Source organism: Brachyhypopomus gauderio, chromosome 5, assembly GCF_052324685.1.
Source record: "Brachyhypopomus gauderio isolate BG-103 chromosome 5, BGAUD_0.2, whole genome shotgun sequence".
NCBI lineage: Eukaryota > Metazoa > Chordata > Actinopteri > Gymnotiformes > Hypopomidae > Brachyhypopomus > Brachyhypopomus gauderio.
Window position 1 is genome coordinate 25,391,101 of NC_135215.1, and position 18,897 is coordinate 25,409,997.

Consider the following 18,897-nt stretch of genomic DNA (forward strand, 5'->3'; position numbering starts at 1 on the left):
TGACACAGTTGTATGCATCAAATTACTTGTAGGTGTGCAGTGTCTCGTTAGTGTTAATGCTATCCCAGCTTTCTCAATCAAATAAGTAACGATATGACCACTGAACTGGAGCGCATTTTGACAAATCATCATCTACATTCCCTAATCTATAGATTTTTGGGACATGAGTCCCCTTCTGAGTTTCCCGATTCACATAAAGACATACACTAGGTCCTGCCATTATTGTGAAACGTTTATACCGGAGGACCTTGTGGTAGTTGTTTCCTGCTTTTTTTTTCCTGTCGCTGAAACATAAATAACTTGTATGCGATGGCTGTTTTCACTGGAAGTTAAATAAATTAAAGGGGGTCTCTTGCTGTGGTTCATTTACCTTTTTACAGATGTTGTGTTTTCTGTTATTATTCTATAGGCTGTTTAGGTTTGCTGTTTGATGTCACATTTATCACATGTCCCTCCCAATTTAAATGAACACTTTTGCTTGTTGGTGATTTTCAGTTCACTTCTGTAAATACTGCAATGTTTGCCAGTACTGCAGTTTGCACCTGCTTTCCCTCCCTATTGATCCAGAAAACGAGAGCATGGGGTCATTAGCATACAAATCCAAAGCCAAGAAGATTACCTTTTCTTTACAGCACAGATATCTGAACCAGTTCAGTTAGTCCACGTGGCAATAGTACATACAACTGATCAAATAGAATAACAGTTCAATTATAAAGCCATGGTAGTGCATTGGAGCTATACACAATTAAATGTTGATATTCTAACTGTTTCTTCTCGCTTCAGATCTGTGTAGTGAGGATGACTATGACCCGGGCTGGATTACTGGATTACACTGTCACTACTTGGATAGTGACAGTGTGAGCACTCAGTCCTCCGTTAAAAATGAAAGCATTCAAATTAAATCTAAAGTCTATTAAATGAATCAGTATCGCTCTGTGTAAATATAAAAGTGGGTTAATGTTTTTATTCATTCAGTGTATTGGCTTATTTAGAATTGAGGTGTTAACGAAATGGGATCAAAACAGGGCCATCACTCCCATTCACCCAAACAATGATTAGCAGTGAACCTGTGCTTTGGTGCTCAGGTATCAGGCTTCTTTTAAACCCATCCCCACCCCACAAATCGCTGGTGTTTGTACTTTATGCTGTAGTGTGGCCAACATGCGTGCGCAATTTTCTGGCGACGTTTCCCTTTAAAGCACCTTTCGTAAAACATGGCTAATTCGTTCATCATATCGACAGGTGTGCGCAGGCGGACAGGTGTAATCTAGTCACCTCAGCTCCTCCCATTCACTTTAAAAAAATGTGTGGGACACGCTGTGAACAGTGACGGTTTCTTAAGAGAAACCCACCTACAACAGACTTGTGCTTGTGTTGCTGCTTTCGTAGAAAACGGAGATATTCCACTACTCTAACAGACAGCGAGGAAAAACTAACATCCTTATAGTTTTCACATATTTTAGGTAAGAAGATAAATGTTTGGCAGTTTTTCGCGTGTCGTATGGTTTTGTTTGTGGTTGTTTACTTGCATGTGAGCCCTCTAGGTTGGCGCATTTTTGTGGCTAATTCCTCTCGTAATCTGTGAGTTTGGCACTCCAGTGAGTCTATTTATTGTATTTCGTGAGTCACTGCACGTTTTGTTTCTTGAAGTGCAGGGACAAGAGTTTGGTCGTGTAGCCAGCTACGTTCATAAAACGTAAGATATAGGGCGACACTTTCAAGTTTGACGTGTATACACAAAAGGAAGGCTTAAACTGTGTTGGGTTTAAGAACACCACTACGCTTCAGGTGGGCCTAATTACGCACTTTACGCCATCTGTACGGGCAGACGTGAACAAAAAAGCTGAACCCAACAGGAAATACTTTCGTCCATACAATGTTTGTAAATACATGTTGTGGTTCCAAATTCGTTTGATCCCTTTTTTATAAGAAGGATGACCACACTGTTGGTATCGATTTTATTTTCTGACTGCGCTAAGGCTTTACTTACCTCTGTATATGCTCCCTTTGATTATGAGCTGAGAATGTTCAGTACCGTATGAGGTGGTTCATACCTGCTACAAGTGGCTTTGCCTGATGGACTAGTTGTAGTGAAGCAATAGAAATGACCTTACACATTTGACAGACGAATTAGTGTCCTCAAATCATTATGTTTTATCATGTGTATCATGTGTTATTCAAATCATTCTGTTGATCTCTGTAAGGGCGTACTCACACTAGGCTCTGCGATCCGGGCCCGGGCACGGTTGCCTGCCGAAGCACGGTTCGTTTGGCTAGTGTGAGCGCTCCAACCGTGCCCGGGCCCGGATCAGTTAACCGTGCTCGGGCCCGCTTTGAAGAGGTGGGCCAGGGCACGATTCATGTGGACTCGGGCACGGTTCGCTTCTAGTGTGAGCGCTATCCGTGCCCGGGCCCGCTTGGTGCCTCGTCTGATTGGTTCATTTCGCTGGAACTCAAACATGACATCAGTGATGCGACGCTCACGTTAAACAGTCATAGCGGCAAAGCGATTAGCAGACAATCGTTGTGTTAAATTATCGATAAATCTGTGCTTGCACCGTGTTTCTGCACTCCCAAAACGACTCCAAAAATACAATAAAAAGAGAATCATGAGCTCTATAGTGTTGTGCGAGCGCGCTTTTTTTCCAAATAAAGCGGCGTTGTGATGACGTAAGCGTGCTCGGGCCGGGTTGCTGAAGCGAGTGTGAGTGCAGGCCAGCGGGGGAGTGGGGAGGGGGGATAACCGGGCCCCAGCACGGATCCAGCAAACCGTGCCTAGTGTGAGTACGCCCTAAGAGTAATATGGCAGATGGAATGGTTCGCCACAGTGAGACTATTGCCAAAAGCTGTAAAGTAGGCGGGTAGCATGTACATGCTACAAGCACATGGTAAGTGTACTGAACTTTGGAGTCTGGTGTCTAGTGGATGTGGCCGCTATGTACAATGGGATTTGGACTGGTTTACTCTGGGAGTTTGCTGTCAGTGGGTGGGTCAAGTACTTGTTACAATAATTTCTCACTGTTTCTGTTGTGCGATACTGTTGACCGCAAGAATCGGTCAAGGTGAGTTTAGTCAGTAGTATGCTATTTAAAAATGTTAAATTGTGATTTTTACTATTCTGTATAAACAGAACGATTTACATTTTGCAACTTAATCTCTGACCTGAAGACAAGAGCATATTTAATACAGTATAGATTTTGCCTCGTTCTATAGCTTCTATATCTTATAGCTTTGTTCTTTGAAATAAGAGACTTGTAAAATGTTTCTTTAAATGTTTATGCTGTTTTGAACTGGTGAGCATGCTTTCACTATTCTAGACATAATAGAATGTACTGACAATTCTGAACTAAAGTGTTGAACAAATTTCCAAAATTCTCATAAAACCTGGTGTTAAACTGGTCAAGATACTGGTAAATTCATAATTTGCAGCACTTTGAATAAACTTTGTTTGGTTTACCATATGTTGACACGATTATGTATGGCACTGACATACTGCTGATCTATGGAGCACATTTTAAAATGCTTACTAATCCAGTAATTATGGTTAATTTGTCTGGTTTGAGACAAAACTTCCCCTAGTCTCGTGGTCAGTGGTTACATTGTAAACAAGCTTATCTGAAATTTCCTGCTGCTGAAGTGCTTTTTACCATCCAGAGAGCCTGAAATGAAGTATTGCTTGTTGTTAACTGCAAAAGCCCTCCTAGGTCTATTGGGGTTAAAGACCTCCTCAAATTCGACAACTGGTCGAAGAATGCAATAAAGGTATGATGGTTTCCCAATCTCCCTTCCTGGTTTTCACCGGCAGTCTGGTGGCTTTGCTGCCATTTGGCAGCCCGTTGGCCTTTGCAGATGTTCCTACTGGAACATAAGTGAGGTCATGTGTGGTGATGGGGCAGGAAAATGTTGTTGCAGTTGCTATTCTCCTCAAACTCTGTAGGGGTTGCTACCGGCCAGTATGCACTTTGGGTGATTGCGGGTTTCCATCATGACAGCTAAACATTCCCCCTGCTTTAACATGGTTCTGTTGACACATGAAGGTGAGTACTAAATGAATAGGATGGTGTCTGGTGGGTGTATGGGGTTTTTACCAATTAATGTAAATAAAGCTAACACTCTTATGAACTTCAACAAATGTGTTTTAAGGCAGTTTGCCTTAACTAGTCTTAGTAAGATGTATTTGTACATCTTACTATATAATCTTAGGTTGATAAAATATGCTGATATGGCTCTAGTTGGACTTTTTTATAAGGATAATGATAATTCTGATTATTCTGCTCAGGTCTTGAAGTTAGAACAGTGGTGTAAATCTAGCTACTTGTCAATTAATGCTGGGAAAACAAAGGAGCTTATTTTACATCACACAAACTCTCTTCCACCACTTATACTGTGCAACCAATCAGTGGAGAGGGTGAAGTGTTTCAGGTATTTGGGAATACAACTGGATCATCAGCTGAGTTTCGCAGATCATGTTGACAGTGTATGCAAGAAAGCCAGTCAGAGATTATACCTAATTAGGAAATTGAAGGAGTTTGGGGTTGAGAGTAAAATTCTCTGTAAGGTATATGTGAGTTTGATAGAGAGCATTCTGGTGTTCAATATTTCAGTCTGGTACGGACATTTGACAGAACTAAATAAAAGTAAATTGACCAGAACGATCAAGATAGCAGGGAAAATAATTGGCCAGCAACAAAAGTCACTAGACGTCCTTTATAGTAGAGCTTTGTCTAGAAAAGCTGTAGCAATAATTAGGGACCCCACACATCCTCTTCACACTGCGTTTGAGGTGCTCCCCTCAGGCCGGCGTTATAGAATGCCTCTGGTGAAAAAAAAGATCTATAAAGGAGCATTTGTTCCTAATGCTATCAAACAGATTAACAACTCACACTAATTTGTTCTAAGGTTTGTGTATGTTTTTATGTACTTATGATTATCGTTATTACTTTGGTTGTGGTGTTGCTGTGTTGTATGGTGGTGAAACCAAAGAAAAATTTTCTGCTTCGGCAGAACATTAAAGTTTTATTCTATTCTATTCTATTTCTGGTATATTGGGAAGTGAAACAAGGATACATTTGTCATACCAGTGTTGCAAATACTTAAGACAGCATTCTTTGCTGGTTATATTTATTCGCTGACAAATTTGTACAGCACAAGGGACATGTCTAGTTGATTTGTGTGAATGTGAGGTTCTCTTTGAAGTGGAGATGTGGTTTTAACACTGGGATAGTGAAAATGGCATAAGGATGCAATAAAGACTAACTATTGACAGGTTGATATTTGAGTATTCATCTTTTTCTTTTTTTTTGGCCCTGATGCTAAAAAATAACTTGTATGTGATGGATGTTTTGACTGGAAATTAAATCACTGACAAGGTGCTCTCTTGCTGAGGTCAGTAGTGTCTACCAGGTAAAATCGTGGAATTATTTATTTATTTTTTTTCCCTGGTTCATTTACCTTTTTTACAGATGTTTACTGTTTAGGTTTATTTGAAGTCACATTTATCACATGTCCCTCCCCGTACAGATGAACACTTTCACTCTTTGGTCATTTTCAGTTAATTTATGTAAATACTGCAGTGCCAATACCTGATCTTCCTGTTGATCCAGAAAACAAGACCATGGGGTCTTTAGCATACAAAACTAATGCCCAGAAAATGACCTTTTCTTTACAGCTGATGGGTAGATCCAGAAGCAGATATATTCATAAGTACAGTTGGTCTATGTGGCAATTGTGAATAAAACAGATGAAATGGAGTAAATATTAAATTATGAAACCATGGTGATTCATTGGAGCTTTGCACAATTAAATTTAGTTAAAGTGAGTCTTCCTCTTTCTTCTCATCTCAGATCTGTGAGGATGACTACGATCCAGGCTGCATTACTTTTAGTGACATTGTTTGCAGTCAGCTCCCTGGTAAGAATGAAAGAATTCTGGATGTGAACACATACTTTCCACACCTGTTGTGGACATGCCAAATGTCACAAATGTTACAAAATGGTACATATTAATATTGTGTGTGTCCTTGTCACTTTGTTTTGAAGGTCAGTCCAGGTTTGTGTGGTGGTCTGAGTACTTGGCAGTTGAGACAATGGACCATGAACATAGTGCGCTTTGTTCTGGATGCTTGTCGAACCCATTTCAGATTGTAGCTGCTGCTGTGTTCTGTTAAAGCAACTAGTGTGTGCATAGGGTGTGTGAAATCTATAGTCATCGCAGTAGTTTCTTAGTAGTACTGGGTAGTTGAGACGATGTGTCTTGAGCATAGAAGTTGGGTATTATTAGATCATAGTGGTTGGTTGGTTAATACATCCTAGCCAAGCCTTTTGCATGACTCCAGATGTTGGGTGCAGGATTTTATAATCTTCCTGTATTGTTACTTACTAATGTAGCTGTGAGATTTCCCACCAGGAGCAAAAGAAATGCATGCCTTCAGTTAAGTTCCAGTGTGTTCCAGAATTGATTTCATGGTATTGTTTTTTTTTTTTTTTAATCTATAGATTGAAAAATAACAAAGTATATAACTGATATGCACAAGAAATATAATTTGAGCAGTTCATCAGTTATCTTTGTGTGAACACCATGCACTGAGAAGTAGCATCTAGCTTTTATGATCTTGGATGGAACTGAATGACAGAACCTTAAGTGTACTGACATTTAGACTTACCAGTTCAGTCAGGCTTTATTAGATATTTTTCCTGCTGTTCAGAAATGGTGTTGCACTTCTCTTGAATGTTGTTGCATAACTTTATGCTCTTATTCTGTTGTATAATATTTTTTATTTTTCAGATGTATTGTTAATTAACTGTTTTCTGCTTTTAAGTGGTAAACCAGTGTAGAAAATGTACCATATAAATAACCATGTCTGGGCTGTAGGGGCTGCAAACACTGGGGTCTGCAGAGGTTCAAGGTGAGTCACCCCCTTCACCCCTCTTCATAAAAAAAAAAAAGAGGAATAATATTGTCTTATTGCTCCCAAATTCTCTTAATTCAAGGCATGGTTGCTATTTTATGTGCGTTTTGGTGAATGTGTACATGTGCAGTGGAGTAAGAGGTTGAATATATAGATAGGACATCTGCATCAACAATTCCCTAGCCATAAACAGTAGGTCAAAGGACACATGTGCACCTTGCATTTTGTTATGCTATGGATAAGACCTGAGAGGAAGCAATTTCCAGCTGTAATCTCATGTGGAATATAAGCTGAAATCCAGATCTCCCAGCTATGTAGCTGAAAGGTTATTGCATGTGTAAAATTTTAGATCCATATAGTTTTGTGACTTTCTGCTGTTTGAGTTTCAGTGGTCACTCGATTCCCTAAAAGCAAATTGAATATTAAAATATTCAATTTGCTCAGAATGAATACATCTGCCAAAAGTTGAAAATGAGCTCTAGGTTTAAACTCTTGGATTTTGATTGCATTATATTTTAACTTTGTTGGATGTGACTTTGCTTCAATCTGGCTTGAAACTCACTAATCTCTAGTGCACTAAATATAATCCATAAAGGGGAGCTATTGGCGCACTCTAGGAGTGCTTATGGAACTGGGCTTCTCTTCAGTGACATTTTGAATACCTCACCCCCTCTTCTCTTGCTTCTTTTCTCTCTTGCTCACACACTCTCGCTGTCTCTCTCAGGGACAGACTGTACAAACATAAAGCAACGTTCCCCCAGTGCACCAAGTGGCATCTACACTATACAGCCAACCGGAGCCAAAAAGGCTTTCAAGGTGCTAACAGTTAAACAAAGCCTAACCTAAAGAAAACAAACGAAGTAGCTGGCAAAAAATATGCTGGTACATTTTTATGCCTGGTTTTCATAATCGTTTTAACCAGAGATGGACATTCTAGGTTCAGAAAGATTGCTGGATTTTCTAATTTGTGCAAGCCAGGTAAAATTAGTGGAACCAACACAATCCAGATAGCCTGAGCAAAATCTTGGTGAGGACACTTACTTTCTGAAGCTGGAATTTCCACCTCTTGTTTTAACAGGGTCTTAGGGTGATGAGAGATGTTGTGTTGCTTATTGAAAATGTAACTTGATTCTGGTCATTTAGTTCCAGTGAAAGGAACTCCTTAATGCTTTACTATACCAAGAGTATCACCAACAGCTGTGTCGAGCAAAGAGAAACCCACACAACAAACACTGATAACTGCATTCATGATGTGACAACAGTCCAACCAAGACAAGTGAGTGGACAGAGCATTTGGTGTCTGTAAAATTATGTTGGCTGCCATCTCCTTCGCCCTTGGAACAAACAGCGGGGCCTTTGCAGCTGCTCAGGAGTAGTATATCTTGCCAAAGTACAAGCTCGTGAGTGAGACCACCATTTGCTGACAGGAGCCCCATTTTGTTGAAGTGGATTCTTTAGCAGAAAAGTGCCATTACAGAGGTCCTCTCAAAGGACAAGACCAGTGTGACAAGTGGTTCCCACCTGGCAGAGAGGATGACGCAGCTCACCTGGACAACAAAGACAACAGTAATGGGATACCTCAACAAAAACTGATTACCCAACAATAGATGATCTGCTTGACATGGCATACATCATTGCCCCAAGATTCAAGCTTCAATACACTCAGGAAGAGAGAACACGTCAAAGAAGGAACTGTGTTGGAGACACTGAAGGGAGAGCGCACCGTTGTAGTAAAGGAAGAAGAGTCCAGTGAAGAAGCCGTTTGAGAAGCTTCTGCAGTGCCACCAACCAAGAAAGTTGGTTCATTTTTCAGCCCACTTAAATCTTGCTGTGTACATTTTTCCCCAGGTTTACTGTAAGATGTTGGAGAATGAGGGGTGGACTGTAATTCAGACACGTACAGGAAGACGAGTTTCCTTCAATCAGAACTGGAAATCATACAGGGACGGATTTGGAAAGCTTCAGAGTAAGTTTTGGCTGTTGAATTTTTCCCAAAAAAACCTGAACTAAAATGTGAATTATGACTGCATTGACAAGTTCTTGCTGTTGTATTGGAAGGAGTGTCATGGAATAAATATCAGAGTCGTTTGGCCTTGAGGGTTGAGCTTTTGCAAACACGGTGCACTGTGCACACAGTGAACCCTAGTGTTGATATTTTCTTGTCTGTATGGGTATTTAAACTGTTGTAGACTCCAAGTTACTTGCAACTCCTGTAGAAGAATTATGTAACATGCTAGTAAATATTTACTGTAATACTGTACTTTTAATCATTCACCTGAACATGATAAGGTTATGAAATGTATTTCACAAGTCTGAATGTATGTTCAAGGAATTTGTTATTCTCTCGAACACTTCATTTTTCAGAGGATCACTGGCTGGGCCTGGCCAAGGTATGGGCTCTGACCAAAGATAAGAAGAGAAATTCAGTTCTCCAGGTAGATCTGTGGGACTTTGAGGGAGGTTATGCCTTTGCCCAATACCAAAACTTCAGTATTGGCAATGAGAGAACAGCCTATAAGCTCCACGTTGGTGCTTACAGTGGAAATGCAGGTACACTGTCTGAACTGCACTTTACACTTCACTTTACTGCACAAAGGTACTGCATTTACATTTTCTTGTAACTGAATCTGATTCAAAATGGCCTTTCACAAAAGGCCCATTTATAATTCTTTCCTGTCCCCGCTTCTAAGGTGACGCCATCCGTGGTGCATACGCTGGCATTGATGAGAATGGCTTTGGTTTCAGCACACTTGACCGCGACAATGATGGGTGCTCCCCCTGCATCTTTGGTGATATAGCCATGAACACCTGCAGCGGAATGGCGGGTGGTGGTGGCTGGTGGTTCAGCCGCTGTGGCTCTGCAGACCTCAGTGGCGAGTGGCACCCAGCCAGAAACAACCGAGGCTGGGCGTCTGGCCTCCACTGGAACACCTGGAAAGGTCCTGAGCCCTATTCGGTCAAGGCAACGTGCATGAGGATAAAGTCTGAGTGAACATTAAACATTCTTAAGTGGAAATGAGATCTGTCATCAGCAGTATATTTATGCCAATTTTAAGCAACCAATTCTGCAAGGATTATGACTTTGTAGGTCTTTCCTTCACTGTCATTGTTTTTGTCACTGCCAAAAATGTACATCTGCTATGCTGCAACTAATGCTGTGCTATTATAAACATGCAAGACCAAATTGCTTCATTATGTCTTGGAAAGAAAAGCAGATGTGTAACTACTGTTAAAGAAATTAACTGAACATGTAAAGTGGCTGGTAATAAATAATTCCCATTTATATGCCCGTTTAGCTGACTCATTTCTGATTTGTAGTAATTGTACTATTTACACAATGTCCTGTTGCCTACTAAATGGCCTATTACATGCCTATAAACTCAAAGTCAAACATGTAAGAGAATTTTTCTAATATAGCACATTTTTAAAGTCACTACTTTTTTTAGGTAATAAATGACACTGTCATTGTTATTCAGTTATTAATGTTGCATTTACTCGGTGATCGTTGGCATTCTGCTGGTATTAATTCAACCTGACTTACTCCTCTCACCCTCTTGTGATGATGGCTATTTTTTATTTTTGCAACCATTTTAACACTCAACTGAATTCATAATGCTCAGAAGCATTATTACCCAGTGGTGGACGAAGTACAGCAATTATGTACTTGAGTAAAAAAAGTAGTTACATTGCATTGAATATTACTCAAGTAAAAGTATTCACCTCAATTTTTTACTTGAGTAATAGTACAAAAGTATCTGCCTTCAAAAATACTTAAGTATTAAAAGTAAACACTTTTTTTTCTTAGCGTCACATCAAAACCCCTAGGCCTACTCGATCAACAAGTGAACAACAAAACAGTGCCTTACATTTGCCTAGCAAACACAAAATACTCAAAACTATATTATATTTAAGACCAAGTGCTTTTGAAGCAACAACGCAAAAAGCATTCATTCAAGTTTCATTATTTTATTTTTCATTCATTTCGGTTGTCAAAAAGCTAATAAAAAATAACACCATCACAACTGATGAAAATCAATAAAAACACAACTGATAAATCATTCACTATAAACATTACATTTGATGAAGCATTACCTAAGTTTTGAAGAGGCGATACAGTATATGAAGAGGTTATACGTTGTCCACTACATGGCGGGACAGGGACGCTTAGCAACTAGAACTGTGTGCAGCCCAACCAACTGAACTCATAATATTAAACTTGGCCAAATAATTAATAATTATTATTATACCAGTTAGTTCTGACCCTACAATGCGATTGGCTGAGAGGCGATCACTGTAACCGAAGCTCTCCATGTATTACTCCGCCACATACAGGTAACCTAGCAACGCAGCAGCGTTTACAGGCCAAACAGCGCAACTATAAACAAGCAGCAACATTATCAAAATGAATTACAGGGAGTTCGTTAAATCTATTGGCTTCGAAAGCATTTGTTTCGATCTGAAACTGAAGGCTGAAGCTATAAATGACCAGCCTGATTCTTCCAATGAGCCAAGGTTTGTCACGCTTACAAACAATGATTTGGATGAGCTGGAAATGCAGAGAAACGAAGTTAATACCGTAAAACAAACGTCCTGGGCTCTTAATGTATTTACATCCTGGTTAAAGAGCAACGACATTGCAATCGATTTTAGTATTAACCAAAATGAAATGAATCAGCTTTTACGACGTTTTATGGATCCGTCAGAAACGTGAAGGGAGAGTTATATAGCATCAGCAGCGTCGTTGGTTTAAGAGCTGGACTGAACAGATACCTGAACGAACCTCCAATCAGCCGTGGATGGTCAATAATTGTTGTACTTTATTTTTAATAAATACAATTTCATCAACAGTTGTTTTGTGTATATTTACCTCTATAATATTTATTGGGTAAGGCTGTTCCAGTGTTGTGTAAGTTTAGCAGCGAGCCATTGAATGGAACTATTTTAACTGGCGGAGTGTTTTTAACCAAACAGGTCGTATTTTCTCGTCCTCTTTAACTCAAAATCTTTCAATAAACAGCGATAATTGAACTGTGGTATAATCGCAATAATACACTCGAGGTTCGTGCTATAACGTGTAATATTGGCACTGCTGTGCTGATCTACGACCGCAGCACAGCAGTGCCAATATTACCCGTTATAGCACGAACCTCGAGTGTATTATTGCGTAAATAATTAATATAATAATAATAATTTTTATAATTTTGCTTCGCTTCGCTCATATTTGCTTGCCTTTGCCTCCCTCATAGGAATGAATTGCGAAGTTCGCTTCGCTTGGCCAAATTCGCGTGTATGTGTCCCCGGCTTTAACGTTTGATGTGGGAGTCTCCTGTGTTAAACTGGCGCTTAGCATCTCCACAGATTGCAATTTGGGTACTAGCACATTGCTTTGGATAAAAGCATCTGTTAAAAGTTGTGTATTTCAATGTGATTAACCAGGGTATATAAACCACCCTGTTGGTAGTACTCATCTAATGGCGAACTTACCTCGATGTGTTTTTTCAAGTTTGACGGCGAGTTCATAAATGATGACCGCGATGTGTTCTTCGGAATGCAGAGGAGACACTTGAAGGAATACGAATCATTTTTCTTTTCGAGGAATTTAAACTATTCGGCTAAATAAAAAGCCAGGGGTGTTGGGGAAAGCCATCTGTTGCAGCCATGTCAGATCCTCAGCCAATTAGCGTACAAATCTTAAACTCTTACTGAGCGCTGATTGGTTATAGTCTTTTATTAAGCGTTGATTTGAAAATAGAAAAGGAACGAGATGTTTCTGTAAATGTAACGAAGTGAAAAGTAAAAAGTTTCGCTTTGAAATGTAGTGAAGTAAAAGTATAAAGTCTTACCAAATAAAAGTACTTGAGTAAAGTACAGATACATGGAAATGTTACTTAAGTACAGTAACGAATTACATTTACTTCGTTACTGTCCACCACTGTTATTACCTACCATAAAAATCTAAGTTAAACAAAAAAAAAACACACCCTGTAAATATTCATTTATAGCTATATCAAAAGTAAGGAAACGAAAAAAATAAAATTAAAAAATAGTTTGGCAGAGGCTCATCCAATTCTGACATAAGCTATGGGGGAAAATGGAACCCTGTTGTGGCCATATTGAATGCCACAATCTTTGATTCAAATTCATTCATGCTTCTTGTCAACATACCTGTTATACCTATATCTCATGTTAAAATTGTGATTTGTACTTTTGTAGAGGCGATGTCATCCACAAATAGTCACCACTAATCACCACACCCACACCAATCCGCCTCATCTGGATTTTAAACCAACACGTGTGCTTACCTGCTTCCTCTGTGTGCAGTATTGTTTGTCTTGAGCATACATACAAAGCCTTATCTAAAAGCTAAATAATGCCTCCCTACCATCTCATTGTGTTTGTCTTTTGTCCCAGTGTCCTCACAGTACAGTACTTCCTAGCACCCACTCTGTCTTTGTCAGTCTATTAGCTTTGTTGTCCTATTCTCAATAGTTCCCTGTGTTTGGATTCTTCTACTTTAATACAGAAGATGCCAATGATGTCCACTTGAAAATGTAATACGAGATAGTATAATTGTGAGATGCAGTATTAGATGAGGCAGTAGGCAAGTGCATGATGCTTTCATTTAGGGCAATCTATAAATCTTAAGTCATATTTCAAGCCATAGTTAAAGATGCAGTAGACAAACGTGAAAACGTAATGAAAGGACCCAGGAAATTTAAATTGTGAAGAGAAAACGCTACAACTATTTGTCATTTGCCGCCATGACTGTTTAAAGTGAGCGTCGCATCACTGACGTCATGTTTGAGTAACGGCAAAATGAACCAATCACACGAGGCACCAAGCGGGCCCGGGCACGGATAGTGCTCACACTAGAAGCGAACCGTGCCCGAATCCAAGTGAATCGTGCCCTGGCCCACCTCTTCAAGCGGGCCCGGGCACAGTTCGGAGCGATCACACTAGACAAACAAACTGTGCTTTGGCAGGGAACCATGCCCGGGCCCGGATCACAGACCCTAGTGTGAGTACGCCCTTAAACTCTAAAAATGAGTTAGGACTGACTTGAAAACACAATGTTGGCTGAAAACACAATAGGAGAAGCTACATTCAGCTATGTTCAGCTGATCTATTATAGACTTGCTAGAGCAATGCATTTTAGGAGTGCACCTAAACACCTGATCCTCCATCTGTTATCAGACTGTGGCTCAGCTGTCCACAGCTACCACTGGTGAAGGAAAGAGCAAAGAATGAACAGAGAAAAAAGGGAGTATAAGTAGGTGAATGGAAGCTAAGAGAGAGAGAGAACCAGAGAGAGAGAGCAGGCAGTGTGAAGAACCATATGACCCCAGCAGGAGTTGTAGAACTGATGGCACAGAAATTCAGACTGAAGAACACTGGAATCTAGAGTTAGTGGTGGAAAAAGGGTTTGAGGATTGAGAGGATTGAGCAGGGATAGCAGGCAACCTTAAGGGAAACAGTGAGACACCTCAAATCACCCACTTGCAGTCTTCACACACTGCCAAAGATATAAAAAAAGATTTAACTCTAGAGCAACAGATACTGCACACAGTAAAAGCTGTGCTTATGTCAGACATCTTTCTAAATGCATTAAACTGCAGTTGGTAAACTCTCTTGAAAAAAGAAAGATTTATATCCAATTGTGTTAAATAATTATATACCTATTTCAAATCTACCTTTCATTGTTAAAATCTTTGAAAAAGTGGCCTTCAATTTTTTTTTATGCTCTAAATAGCTGATTTGACAACATTCAATCAGGGATAAGATATAACCACAGCACAGAGGCTCTTGTATTGTGTGACATGCTATCAGGTTTAACTACTGAAAATACTGTTTGAAAATTATTAAAATTTTGTTTTTAAATCTAAACTTTTTCAGATGATTTGGGTAGCTGAATAAATAAGGGATTAAATTCAAATATCTAAAAAAGATATAACACACGTTAAATCAACAATTCTTAAATAGAAAAATAGGCATCTGTTTGGAAACCTGTGACCTGTGAGTGATCCTTAAGGTTCTACTCTTAGGCCACTTCTACTCAGTTTGTATATGCTACCTCTTGGCCATATCTTCCAAGACCTTCAAATATCTTATCACTGCTATGCAGTTAATATTCAGATTTATAGCTCTCTCACAAAATGGTCATATCAACTCACTAAGTCAAAACAGGATGTGAAAAAATGTCATGCAGCTGAATAAAGATAAACTGTAATTATTGGATTTGGAAATAAAGACAAGAGAGATGCAATTTCTGCTCATCTTGTCCAATCAAAAGACCTAGTTCACAACCTATAGGTGTCTGATGTGCAATTACTAGCCATCATGTTTAATATTAAACCTGTCCTTTGGATGACTCTACAAAACTTACCAGGTTTATCTCTCATTTTGGACTTTTTAAAACCTGCTGTACTTCAAGACATACTAAATGTGATCAGGTCATTGAAGCCTTCCACCAGCTATCTTGACATAATACCATCACATTCTGTTGTAAGTCTATTTCACAGTATCAGTACATCTATTTTAGCTATAGTGAACTCTTCATTGTCAAATGGTTGTGTTCCATCTTATTTTAAACATAATATTGTTACACCTATCCTGAAAAGCCTAACCGTGACCCAACAATCCTCAGTAATTATAGACCAATCTTAAATTTACCCTTCATAGTCAAAATCCTGGAGAAGGTAGTGGCAAATCAGCTGACTGCCACCCTGGGCAAATATGAAGTGTACGACAACTTCCAGTCAGGTTTTCGTAAGCAGCACTCTACCGAGTCTGCTCTTGTTAAGATTCAAAATGATTTACTGATGTTTGCTGATGCTGAGAAATGCTCTGTGCTTGTTTTACTTGACCTGAGTTCTGCTTTCGACACGGTCAATCATACCATACTGACTGATAGGCAAAGGGACTGGGTTGGTATCACTAGATCAGCCCTCAAATGGTTTAACTCTTATATTGAAGGGAGCAGTTTCTCAGTGTCCTCCATTGATAATAGGTCACATGCAACCCCTATGTACTGTGGGGTTCCACAGGGATCAGTGTTGGGACCATTGCTTTTTTCAGTATATCTACTACTCATGGGCCAGCTAATTGGGAGTTTTAACATCTCTTACCATATTTTCGCTGACGAAATTCAATTGTATGTGTATTTTGTTCCAGGTGCGACAATTAATCTTGATAGGCTCTTAAATTGTGTAAATGCAATCAGTGGACTGGGCCTCCAGTAACTCGCTCCAACTAAACGCTGCTAAAATGGAGGCAATGATTATTGCACCTGACTGAGTTACTCCTGCTGTTGTAAAGAGCCTAGGCCCACCTTCCTCTGCAGTGCGCCCCAGTGTACGAAATCTGGGTGTCTTATTTGAAAAATCACATATGTTTGACTCCCACATAAACCAGCTGGTCAAGTCTAGTTATCACTTAAGGAACATCAGTAAGCTGAGGCATGTGGTCTCTCTTAAGGAGTTGTAGATGCTAGTGCACGCTTTTATTACCTTGGGACTCAACTATTGTAACTCACTATTACCTCTACAAGCGTCCAAGCTTGGGGCCGCTTACAAGCAGTTCAAAACGCGGTGGCGAGGCTGCTCACCAAGACTGGGAGACGCTCACACATCTCACCGCTGTTATTTTCACTTCATTGGTTGCCAGTGGAACGGAGACTTCATTTTAAGATCCTTCTACTTACTTTTAAATCTTTAAGGGGTCAGGCGCCAATCTACATTAGTGACCTCCTACAATGTTATGCACCTTCGAGGGTAGTAAGGTCAACCAAAGCCAACCTCTTGAATGTTCTATGCACTCCGATTAAAACACAAAAATAAAAGTTAAAACATTGCCCATGGCTTTGAGGACAACCGACTCTGTGGAATCATTAAAAAAAAAACAACAACTAAAGACACAACTTTTTAAGCAGGCATTCAAATAATGTTGTTATTACAGTGTATATTGTGTTAATTTTGTACAAATTGCTCATCTGGTTTATCTAATTTTATGTATTTCTTTTCTATATACCTCCACCATTGTAAAGCACTTTGTGATTCTGTCTGTGAAAGTGCTATATAAATAAACTTTACTTAATTAAAAAAAAATTAGATTTCTTACAAAAACAAGACCTTAAAATTGTCACTCATGCTTTTATTTCTAGGATTGATATGCAATGGTGCATTCTTCCTAAAAAGACAATATATTCAGCTAATTCAAAATGTGCCTGCCAGAGTTCCTACTAAAGCCAGATAAATTGAACAATAAAATACTTACATTGGTCCTACAATGTTAGAGATTTGACTTGAAGGCACTATTACTTGTTTGTAAATCACAGCATAGTTCAGGGCCAGTATATCTATATATAGCGTCAACTAGATGCCTAGCATAAGATAAAAAAAACACTTCAGCAAAGGATGCACCAGGAGATGATGAATACTAACAAGTAAGGTAACAATAATGAAACAAAACAAAGAGAGAAAACATCACTGACAGAAAACACAAGTCAAAGAGCATATGAGTTGATTTTGGCATGATCCACAAACACAAGTGAGAACATGAACATAGAAAGTAGAGAGCAGCATTAAGTGCATTTCCATTAGGATCAGGTGCTGGTACTCATGGGAGGTTGAACACTAAGGATGTAAAGTTAAGACCTGTGACCTGTCTGCCAGGCACTACTTCTGCGCTTCTCCTCCAGTCCTTGGGTACAATGGGCTTAAGAACAGAGAAGGCAAAAGGTATAGCTGACTTGGGAGATGGAGATGATAGGTGATCCAGGTGACCTGACTGTGGATCACATAGAGCCCAATGTAGTGTGGGCTCAACTTTCAGCATGTGTAGTCAGAGAAGCAGGTTCTGGGTTGACAGCAAGACCCTCTCCCTAGTCCGGTATGCAGGCGCCTCCCTGCGGTGGTGATTGGCCTGTGTCTTATGGCAACAGATGGCCCTCTCCAGGAGGATGTGAGTGGATGTCTACACATTTTGTAGTGTGCACTTCTGGTGTGGTGTGTTAGACCTAGAACACACTGAATATATAGTGTTGTATGTCGACATGTAGGGAAGATGACCAGTAGCAGCTGTCTGGAAGGTGTTGGGTATGGGCCATGCCGGGATGTCCTGTCCTAAAGGAGGTGGGCACCCAGGTCATGACCCAGCCCCTCAGCAGGTCCTGGTGGATAATCAGGTAACTCACAATTGGATGATGAACTCTGCCATGACGCTTGGAAACGTGTTGAGAAGGACAACTGATTGTCCAAAGTTACTTTGAACAGTTTCTGATGGTGTTAGCACAGTGTTCTTGAAAGAAACGGTGAGGTCATTGTGTGTTTCGGGTGTCTGAAATTCGGTTCTGCTAGGGTTGAGATTCAGATGGTGAGCAGTCATCCATGAAGCAATATCTGCCAAGCAGAAACCTGGGTGTCAGAATGTGGAAAGGAAATAATTAGCTGGGTATCATCAGCAAAGCAATGAGAAATCATGAGAACAAATAATGTCACTATGGAAATGAGTACGCGAAGAGAAGAGGGACTAGGACTGAGCCATGGGGTACTCCAGTGGAGAGTTTACATGGATTGGATGTAGATTCTCTCCATGTTACCTGATAGAAGCTGTTTTCCAGATATGACTGGAAACATTTTCAAGCAGAGCCAGTCACACCGAGGCTAGAAAGAACAAAGAGAAGGAGGATGTGATTGACGGTGTCGAAGGCTGCAGAAAGATCCAGAAGAATTAAAACTGATGAAAGCTTGTTTGCCTTGGCAGCAGCCACTGCTTTGAGGGCCGTTTCTGTTGATTGTGTCCTTTTGAAGCCCGACTGACTGGGACCATGGAGTTGGTTCTGGGTGAGGAAAAGAGATAATTGGTCATAGACCACTCGTTACAGAGTTTTTCATAGAAAAGGAAGAAGTGATACCAGCCTGTAGTTACTTATGTCAGAGCTGTACATGACCTGAAACTAAGAAGTTGTTGATGATGGCCAAGATAAATGGAAG

General features: G+C 39.9%; 1 protein-coding gene across 3 annotated transcripts; it reads left to right on the top strand.

Annotated features, from left to right (window-relative positions):
- The first annotated feature begins 1,258 nt into the window (after positions 1-1,258).
- Positions 1,259-10,190, top strand: LOC143514921 (angiopoietin-related protein 5-like). Of its 3 annotated transcripts, none has more exons than XM_077006699.1 (7): positions 1,259-1,463; positions 5,844-5,910; positions 6,871-6,904; positions 7,632-7,723; positions 8,756-8,873; positions 9,272-9,457; positions 9,598-10,190. In XM_077006699.1, the coding sequence occupies exons 2-7, from the start codon at positions 5,854-5,856 to the stop codon at positions 9,897-9,899; spliced, it is 789 nt and encodes a 262-aa protein (XP_076862814.1). In that variant the 5' UTR covers positions 1,259-1,463; positions 5,844-5,853; the 3' UTR covers positions 9,900-10,190. The 3 variants fall into 3 exon arrangements, with proteins under 3 accessions (XP_076862814.1, XP_076862815.1, XP_076862816.1); XM_077006700.1 differs by lacking the exon at positions 1,259-1,463 and adding an exon at positions 3,951-4,037; XM_077006701.1 differs by lacking the exons at positions 1,259-1,463; positions 5,844-5,910; positions 6,871-6,904; positions 7,632-7,723 and adding an exon at positions 7,760-8,183.
- The last annotated feature ends 8,707 nt before the right edge of the window (positions 10,191-18,897 follow it).

What these genes read in the sequence shown, in the direction of transcription:
- LOC143514921 (XM_077006699.1), top strand. Translation starts at nt 5,854, where the DNA reads ATGACTACGATCCAGGCTGCATTACTTTTAGTGACATTGTTTGCAGTC. An exon ending in GGGGTCTGCAGAGGTTCAAG is followed by an intron (nt 6,905 to 7,631) that starts GTGAGTCACCCC and finishes TGTCTCTCTCAG; the next exon opens with GGACAGACTGTACAAACATA. An exon ending in TGCTTACAGTGGAAATGCAG is followed by an intron (nt 9,458 to 9,597) that starts GTACACTGTCTG and finishes CCCGCTTCTAAG; the next exon opens with GTGACGCCATCCGTGGTGCA.